Raw genomic sequence first — 9824 nt, 5'->3', positions numbered from 1 at the left:
TGAATTTTGAGCATGGTCAATAAAAATAATTGCAGCCACTCAATATTACATCCAATGGTCAAGATAAATTGTGACCACCTTGTACCAAAGGTATATGGTCTCATTTATACTTCTTTTTTAGTTTTGCATCTATCCCCTTCAAGGAAAGTAATAAATGAAAATTTTGCTTTAAACCTAGGTTTTTAGCACCTACCCCAGCTTGTGAATTTAAAATGAAGCTTGTCGAAACTTATTGTCCTGTTGAAATCGGTCTAATACATATTTTGTCAAGCCAGCTTCATTTTAAAGAATGAAGCCAGTCCGGCAATAGTGCATTGGATTGGCTTTTCGCCCCTATTAAAGTCAATCCTACACCTAGTGTCCCAGGCTGGCTTAATTTTTTTTTCCAGTCGATTGAGAGGTGTACCAACAATAGAGGAGGATAGGGGACATTTTCATCTTAAAATTTTTTTTTTGTCACTTTGAAGTGTGTGCTAAAATAAATAATTTTGAAGTTAGTAATGTGGTATAAAAAGTGTTGGGGGTAGTCTATGCCTTAAAAGTTGGCTCAAGGGGTTTCTATAATTTTCCATTTGATAAATGCCCAAGGAAGTGTAGGTAACCATGTCAAACTTAAACAATCTGACAAATAGCACCTTGTGGACTTTTTGTCGAAATACGTAATTTTCGTGTTGACAGACGTTAGGGTAGCATGAAAATCTATTCCATAGCTTGAAGTGCCGACTTTCGAACTTATCTTATTCCCTTGAGCTTAAATATGGAGTCATTTCCTTTTGACATGATTCCTTAACCCCCCAACACCTCCCCCTCCCCGGGTCCTTTTTTTTTTCAAGTCTAGCATAGTTATGTTTTATCTGATTTCAGAAGTACTGATCTTGTTCTCCACTACCTTAGTTTGATAAGCCAAGTTGTTCAGAGAAGTGTGAAGGTCAAGTAATATCTCTTTTACTTGACCCATGCCAAACACCTGAAATTTATTCCTCTGGGATTTGCTTGCTTATATGCTCCCATAAAATTGTGTTCAGACTAATGTCTATGGATGTAATCTCTATGGAAAATTATGTCCTTCTATAAGTGTGTAAACCCTTTGTTGGCCTACCCGCGGTAGTTAGTAGTAGAACTTTGTTTCAACAGGTTCGGTTTAAGCTTCATATCATATGCTGTGGTCTCGTTTTCATTTTTTGTTTCTTCCTTTAGGCATCTGCCTGATGCATTAAATAGATATCAGGTATATGAGGTAATTGTTACTTGGAAAGAACAATGTTTTTATTCCTGATAGACACCACATTAATGCTAGAGTTAACATAGATGGTCTAGTTTGCTTAGACAATATGGATGAAGTTCCATATTTTTTCCTTTTTGGAGAGAAGATCCACATGTAATTTTTGCTTAATCAGTCAGGGGTGTATAAGAAACACATTTGGAAGTATGCCTGTGTACATAAGAATATTTTTCATATAAACATGTAGAAAACATGGGCGTGTATGCTCTATTTGTGTGCATCTATATGTATCTATTTGAACATAAGGTTCACGTCTTCTTCTTCTTCTTTTTTCTGTTTATTGGAATATGTAAATTAGCTTACAAGATATATTATACGTAATATGCTTACATCATTTATATTTATGCTTATTTACATGTATTATTTACATTTGCCTATCACACTGTTACACATGCTTGCACATCTATGTGTGCATATTCTCTACGAACCTAAAGCACACTGAAATGAAAATCCAAGATGATGCAGATGTATTTATGTGCATTTGTATGTCATGTAGCTGTGTTAGTCTTGATGTGTTATCACTGGTGCAGTGCCTCCTTGGCTTGTAGAAATCACAAGAAGAATATGCAACTGGACAGGATTGTTTCCTTCACCAATCAATCATGTTCTTATCAAGGAGTACCTATCTAACCAAGGAATCATGGTCTCTAAAGTTTTCCACTCTTTGTTATGAACATTTTCCTCTTGATTGGTTATTCTATGCTCTCCAATTACTTAACCAAAAGCACACTGCTTAATTATATGATTTTTTAGTCAGCATGTATATTAATTCTATACTCAAGTTTTCTTCTTTCTCAGCCACACCAAGATGGCCCTGCTTATTTTCCAATTGTTGCGATTCTGTCTCTTGGGTCTCCAGCTGTGATGAATTTCACTCCTCCGTTGAAGTTGACTGAGTGTGTAACCCATGTGCCAGATCAAATAGATAAACACTGCACTCTCTCTGTTGCCTTGATGCCTTGCAGCTTGTTAATTTTCAAGGACAGTGCATACTCCGGTACGGCTTTACTTTTATGAAGTTATTCAATGATTTATTTGGGATTAAAGCTAAAAGCTTTTTGTTCTTTCTGGTAAATAAGTTATCCTTTCTTTAGCTGAATATAGTAGTGTAGTTATCACAGTAGATAAGTGCTTGAACCCTCGGGTGACTCGCAAGTCCACTTGTAGTTGCCTGAGTCACCTGGGCTTGGTCGGGTGCTGAGTTCAGAAACATGCACATGGGAACTGCCAATGGCCGAGTTTTGGCCGGTCTCATTATCTTAATTTTTTGACAGACACGGTCTAGTCTGTCTGACACAACTTAAGAGTAGGGAGCCTTCCGACTTCCCCGGATTCGTTTTCCTAGCAATAGAGTAGGGTAACTTAACGGTTTGGTTCTCTAATTTTTCAGAATATTTGCATGGAATTGATGACTCAGATATACAGAGAAGTGATGAGGCAAGTCCATTTTCTCCCTTGAAAATCTTCTATTCTGTTGTTTCTCGCCATGAGGGAACCATTTGGGAGTAGTTATTCATTCATTCCAGAAAAAGATTTAGGGTTCCTGTGGGATCACCAATCCACTCTTTCACCCCAAAATTCTCAATTCATTCTTCGCATCTAGATTATAAATTTTTTTCCCCAAAAAAAAAAAGAATATTTGATTTGGAGCTCAAAAAATACCCCAAATTAGTTCACACTCCATGATATCTAGAGTATCCATTTGATGGATGTTCAAAATTCAAATCTAGGGTTTTAGGATTTATTTACTTTACTTGTTCACAAGGTGAATCAAATATCATTTCAAAATCTTCACATCAGAAGTCTAGAGTGGTCCTAGAGGTCCCCAAAATTGCAAGCTTCATACATTGAATTTGTTTATTTTTAGTTTCAAAATCTAGGGAGTTCAATGCTGCAGCATCACACCTTACAAATTAAAGTTAGTCTTTTTTTCTCACAAAATTTCTTAATTAGGTGCCTAAGAGATATTGTGGATTTATTTTACTTTCTTTTAATAATTTCTTCCTTTTTTAAATTTGGATATTAGGTGGTGAATATTGGTGACATTCTCAGCTACAAGGAACAAATGATGCCCTTGAGCTCAGAGTTGGAGGAAGGGAACCAAAGAACTGAGAAGGGTAGCATTCATAGAAGTGGTACTCGAGTGTCGTTAACCTGTCGACTAGTTCCAAAGGTTTATAAGAATCTCTTTAAGTTCTAGGTGATCAACAAATATGTATCTTTGGTGTTCAATGAAAGTTTTGATTAAGGGTATATTGCAAGTCTATATTACATAGACACAAATATGTGTCAGCATTTGACATATATATGAGGTCAGAAATGTCAATCTTAAAATTAGCTTTTACACACCTATATATATATATATATATGAAGTAAGGGAACTTAGGACTTTAAGTAACATTAAGGAGTTTCATTGTGAGATTTAATGTATGGGTGTTTAAAATGTAGTGTTGTCTGACCCATGTCCATGCAGCATATGTACATGTCAATGCTAGTTTCTAAGCAATTTGTTGACAGTAATAAGCTATATAAGCATTGAAACATTTCCCATTCTACTTAAAACAGAATCAAAGATCCGAAAGAAAAGAGGTATTCATATATTTATTTATTTTGATAAATGAGTTTTGAGATGATTCACTGGGTTTTTTTCTCAGCCATCTTTGGTAGTCTTCTTGCAAAATATTTCTTGAGACCATATGATAGACCATGTCCTCAAGTGCAATTTGATAGAAATCTTGGGCCTTTTTGGACAAAACCATTGGTCTTATTTATTTCCCACCAAACCAATTAGGAGTTAAAAAAAAATTGCTTGGTCCTCTGCCATTCAAGGTATTGATTTTGCACTTGAATTTTAAGAGAACATGCAAAATTGTCAATCCCAAATAGCTGAGATAAAGTTCAGATGAAGATGATGTAAAATTATTAATACCAAAAAAACTGTCTTTCATTTTTAGATAATTCATTCCTGAATAGATTTGTTAGGTACCCCACACGGGGTCTAACTATTGTGAATACTTCTAGTCATTTGTTATTTTACAAAGTTGTATGTATTATATTTTTGTAAATAAATATTGTATGTATTGTATTTTTGTAAATAAATACAAATTTCACGAACAATTGAAATGATGGCATTTCACATGGTTTATGATATTTAGAGAGCAAGTGTACGGGTAGAACGACCATTTTTTTTTTTTTTTATATGTTTTTGGGGGAAGTAAACAATATGGCTAATTATCTCTAGTACATAAAAGCTCTAATCATTCTTAACGGTTAGATGTGAAATTAGAGTGTTAAAGGCTTCAAGTTCAAAAAATTCTTTTACTTTATATGGCTAAGTGACACTCCTCCCTAAATATTACATTCTGATAAAGTATGGGTGAAAATTATGTGCTAAAGCTCACAGTCTAAATATATACAATCCCTTTCTTCCAACTTGTACTTTCTTATTCTTTTTACCCTAATTTTGTGCGTCTTCCAATATCTTTGCTTGCCAAAGAGGACCATAATAGAAGCCAAAAAGATTGTCTGCTCCCACAAGAACATATTGCCTATTTAATCTTGGAGCATTTTTAGTATCTCAAAATTTAACCTCAACTTAGCAACTAACCTATAAATACATGACATATAAACTCAGCGTTCATTTCATACGAGTTTAAGCATAATAATATTCTTAGTCCTAATTTTCATAAATTTGATCACATAAATAAAAATTTCATTGTTTTATAAAAAAACACTCAAAAAAAAAAAAAACATAAACTGTATCATACGAAGAAAGAGACAATGGGCATGAAATAGGTCTACAATTGAAGCTACACCACAGGGATTAACAGGAAAATTTAGAGCATAAATCCAAAACCCTGACCTAAAATAGTCAAGGAGATTAGAGTGCATACAGTTGGCCATGAAATTGTTAAGAACTATTCTATGAAATTAAATTACTGTAATCTAATGGTGTAAATTCATGACACGTTACAAAGATAAGGTTTCATGTGCCAACCTCTAACACTAATAAGTTTCGAAGTGCTGAACCCAAAATTGGCATTTTTAACATGATATATCCACATGACAGGGTGAAGGCGAGATTTAATAAGATTAAGTGTGTTTATAATGTCATTTCAACAAAGAAAATTAACAAAGTATTTAAAAATTTCTCAACAGAGTCGCATCCTTGGGGGTGTGTCACCAAATGCCAAAAATTATGAACATGCATGTTCATGTTATATGCTTGCCGACAATTTGCCAAGGTGGAAATGACCAAATTGAGCATTTATCAGCAATTTAAAAAGCAAAGTGGCGACCCAGATCAGGCACTCCAAAAACTGGTCTGGATTGATGAATCGGTGATTTGGATTGCCGTTCCACTATATAAAAAAAGAAAACTGTGAACCCACGAAAGAACACGTGAAAAAACAATGAACCAATAAAAACCACTGTAAGGAACCACCAGCTCCCTTCTAGACTCGCCCATTTTCCTATATATACATAAAACCTTATAGACTCGGCTGTTTTCCCATATATACATGGAATTTTCTAGACTCGGCCATTTTCCTATATATACATAAAACTGGAACGGGATGACCGATTCCCGAATCGGATTGAATAATTCAATGCCGACCTAGCATTTTTTAAATCACTGGTATTTATCAACACCAAAACCAAATCTAGAGCATTTAGGCGGTTACAATCAGAAAATTGAAATGCGATTTGAATAAGGATTCAGACCCAGCATTTCAACGACGTAAAATCTCACACCTCATTTTCTCAAAAATGATGCAACATCCATGCATGTGCATAGCTTTTCTCAGTTCATAAGGTATATTCATTTACCATATACATGTAGTAGCAAGACTTTCCACCTCACCTCAATCGAGGATAGATTAGTGGAAATGATCCATGTCTCTCTCTCTCTCCAACATCCAATTTCCAGCAGCATTCTACTCTCTCTCCAAAAACCAATTTCCAGCACCATTATAGCTTGGAGAAAAATACGCATTAGTTGAAAGTAATTTGACCGTCCAAAATCTCAGAAACCACAATATTTAAGAAAGTTTTTAGCCTGTAACAAGGCCCAGAAAACTACTCAACTTACGCCATAATCCGAGCAGATCTCAGGTAAAGACTATCAACCACCTTGCTGATATTAGAAATGGTCTCCAGAGTGGCTGGATATATAGCATCAGGCTTCGGATCGTCGAATATTATGAGGCACCCTACACCTTGGTCCAAAGTCCCTGCGAATTTCTTGTCCAAAATCATTTGAGAAAGCTTCCTTTCCACATGGTCCACAGGTAAGCCTATGAGTTGGGCTATATGGTGGATCTCAACCCTTGAAAAAGGCTCAATAAGTCTGCAAAGGTTTTGTTCAAGGAGAGTATCATAAAGTGAAGAAAGATGCCTGTGCACTATTGGGTCTTCCTCTAGCTGAGCTTTGTAGTTGCTGAGAGCAGTCTCGAAATTCTTGAGAGAGCGCTTCGAGTGGGCATCTGCCACCGCTTTCATGGCATCTAGTTCAACACCCACATATAGAAGGCCCGCCTTGGAAGAGATTATTCCAGCAACATCATCGGCCTGGGACACATGCGTATAAAGATCAGTCAAATCAAGGACATACTACCTCTCTCTCTCATGCGTGCACACAGAAATATGCATATCTATATGCAATGGAAAATAAGTAGGAATGTGTCGGGAACGGGGTTGGAGCTCGGTGGTTGGGGGTGGATGCCTCAGCATAATATCCCACCCTAAATTCCCACCATTAACATATCCAAAAAAAAAGGTAGGAGTGTGACAATTTTCTCGCTAATCGCTTGCCCCCCCAATTTTTTAAGATCTCCCCCTCTATAAACTATCAACCCAAAAATCTCTTTACTTAAAAACCTCATTGCTGTGTTATATAAATCCAACGATTAAGTTGCCAAAAAATAAAATTAAATAATTCCCACATCTCCTAAAAAAATATCTTTCATGTTTTATATAAGCTTGATTTTAAAAAAGAAAAAGATTTTATGGAAAAGAATAAGGAGAAAAAAAATAGACAAGAAATTTATTAACCCACAACAAAAATATCAACTAACATTTTAGCCCTTTATCATAAAATATCAGCTATTTTAACTCTGAATATGGGTCTTTTCATGGGCTTCTTGAAATTAAATCAAAAGAAATGGGTGAGATATTAAATAGTTCATCTAGTGGGTGCTTTTCATGCCTCTATATGCTAATTATGCCTCCCAAAGTTGGGAACTAACAAAACAGAAGTTTCTATGATAGTATTTAGCTTATAACAATTAAAGGAAACTCAACAAAAAAACAAAAACTTGAAAAGGCCAGAAAGAAAATTAAGCAGGCAAAAAAATTGAATGACTTAAAATGCAATAAAAAATATTATTTAAATATTATTTAGTTTATTTTCATCTAATCTCTAGATAAGCATCATGCAAGGCACATGCCATTAGCCACTAGAATAAAGCAAGGTTTCAAAAAACGCTAGGCGGCGTGCCTGGTGCCCCACGCCTAGGCCGACGCCCCATAATTTAAAAAAAACGAAAAACGCCTAGCCCGCCCAGGTATATCCGCCCGTGTAGGGCCGCCTGGGTCTAGGCAGGCGGATTTTTCGTCCAGGCCGCTCAGGCGCGCACCTAGGCGCCAGGCGGACCGTTTTTTAAAACATTGGAATAAAGGGTTTTTCCGCAAAGCAAAAATTGAGTGGAGGATTGTTCACATCAACCCTTCATTCTCATGTAACTCACTGTTGGAAAACTAAAGAGCATAACAACACATAGATATAACTACATCGTAATTAGCTAAAGGTAACCAAGTGTACAGAAAACTCAATCCATGTGTCAGTCATAAGGATCTGAGCATGGTTTTCAATTTCGCCAAAATTTGATCCTCTCTTAGGCAGTGGACAATACAGCAGTGACACTACTTTGTACGAAGTGAGCAAAACTAAACCCAAAAAATGAATAAATTTATTTGGTCCATTATTAATTGGAAGTCATTCCTTCATAATAATACAAACAATGGCCCAAGCACCGTAGAGGGTTAGTATAATTAAAATCAATCACGGTTTCAGGATTCTTGTAACAAATGGATCAAAATATTGGTTTCAAGTCATTTACGGTGTTCTCGATTGGTTCAAAGTTTTGGTTTGAGCTTCAGAAGTTCGGTTCTGTGATACACATACCTGGTTCACCATGATCTTACAGAGCAACATATATTTGAGGCTGAACACTGCCCTTGGATCCTCCAAAGCATTGAACGCCTCAAAAGCCTCAAAGAAGTAACTGTAAGCAGTCTTGTAATCCTTCTCCTCAGCATGAAGAATCCCACTCTGCAAATCTATTGTGCCCTGCTGAGCCGGAGGCACATATATGGCATTAGCCGCTGTTCTGGCAGCTGTCAATGCAGCCTTTGCCTTGGGCAAATTCCTCAATGAGAAATGGAGGTTGCTCTCCAAGAGGTCTATATCAACCAGAAGAAGCTTATCGTCTAACCTTCTAACCTCCTTAACAAGTGAAGAGATAAGTGTTAGAGCTTCTGAGTACTCCTTGCTTTCCATTAACAGTGCAGCAAGCCTTGTCTCAACTCTCTGTCTAAGAAAGGTCCTCTTCTCGGCTCGAGTCCATTCCACCATCTCTCTGCAAAGAGAGATTTGAAGCTCAGAGGTGTCGGGTATTTTAGAAACTGCATCTAAGATACCTCTCACTATTTTTGCAGTTTTTGCTTTGGGGATTACAGAGAAGAAGGGCCTCAGCTGAGTGAGAAGGCTTCGAAGCTCTTCGGCTCTTTTCTCTTGTCGAAGAAGGTCAGAGAGGTTAGAGATGGTTTGCTCTTTAACACGGAGAGCTTCCGGGGAGGAAGAAGGGTTCGCAATGATGCGATAAAGGATGGAGATGGACTCCGATGGGTCCTTGGCTTCTAAAGCCTCAGCTATTGAATCTGTGGTAGTTGGGAGAGCTCCTGAGGACGTGGCAAAAGACATGGTTGACTACCTGGATGTCCATTACAATCGCATGAGAGGTTCAAAGATGAGATTAATAACGGATTTAAGAAAAAAAAGAACACCTTATCCAACAAAGAAAAAGTGTTAATAAGAGGTTGAATTGATTTAAATACATGCTACAATTTTTCAATTCTGGTAATCACAACTTTACAAACATAACAATAGGAAGTGCTTTTAAATGATGTATCAGTGAAAATCCAGCTAATGTAAAGAAGGTCTCAAATATATGATCCATCTATTTAAAGGAAGCTGGTAAAGATGGTTTTAAGGCTCATCTGCAGATGCCCAAGTAACAGGTTACAAAACCCTTGTACTGCTTTTATTCCCATGGCATAATAGAAAGCACTTTGAAAAACGATTAAACAATCCTGTGAAGTATAGATTAATCATTTTTCCTTAATTTAGAGTGTGGTTCAAATTTAATTGTAGAATTGAAGCTTGAAAGTTTAATATCTAAATTATTTGGTTGAAAAATACAAGTATGGGTATCCAATCTCCTTGCACCAAATTATGAAATTGACTTTACGTTCATAAATACCT

At 36.4% G+C, this 9824-nt stretch overlaps 2 protein-coding genes across 2 annotated transcripts; one reads left to right on the top strand and one right to left on the bottom strand.

Annotated features, from left to right (window-relative positions):
- Positions 1-1793: 1793 nt before the first annotated feature.
- Positions 1794-3725, top strand: LOC18426747 (alkylated DNA repair protein ALKBH6 homolog; the record flags this gene model as incomplete). The annotated part of the gene is made up of 5 exons (XM_088855283.1): positions 1794-1925; positions 2081-2279; positions 2673-2787; positions 3013-3103; positions 3309-3725. Coding segments are annotated over 5 exons (711 nt in total), but the record flags the coding sequence as incomplete, so codon positions are not given.
- A 2353-nt stretch (positions 3726-6078) lies between these two features.
- On the bottom strand, positions 6079-9273 carry LOC148783467 (26S proteasome non-ATPase regulatory subunit 11 homolog). The gene is made up of 2 exons (XM_088865861.1): positions 8466-9273; positions 6079-6850 (listed from the first exon to the last, which is right to left on the bottom strand). The coding sequence occupies exons 1-2, from the start codon at positions 9261-9263 to the stop codon at positions 6368-6370; spliced, it is 1281 nt and encodes a 426-aa protein (XP_088721987.1). The 5' UTR covers positions 9264-9273; the 3' UTR covers positions 6079-6367.
- Positions 9274-9824: the final 551 nt, after the last annotated feature.

The sequence above is a fragment of the Amborella trichopoda genome, chromosome 1 (genome assembly GCF_054954075.1).
Source record: "Amborella trichopoda isolate Santa Cruz 75 chromosome 1, AtrichopodaSantaCruz75HAP2 v2.0, whole genome shotgun sequence".
NCBI classification, from domain to species: Eukaryota; Viridiplantae; Streptophyta; class Magnoliopsida; order Amborellales; family Amborellaceae; genus Amborella; species Amborella trichopoda.
Note: the sequence above shows the minus strand (reverse complement) of the source record. Positions and strands in the feature narration are given on the sequence as shown.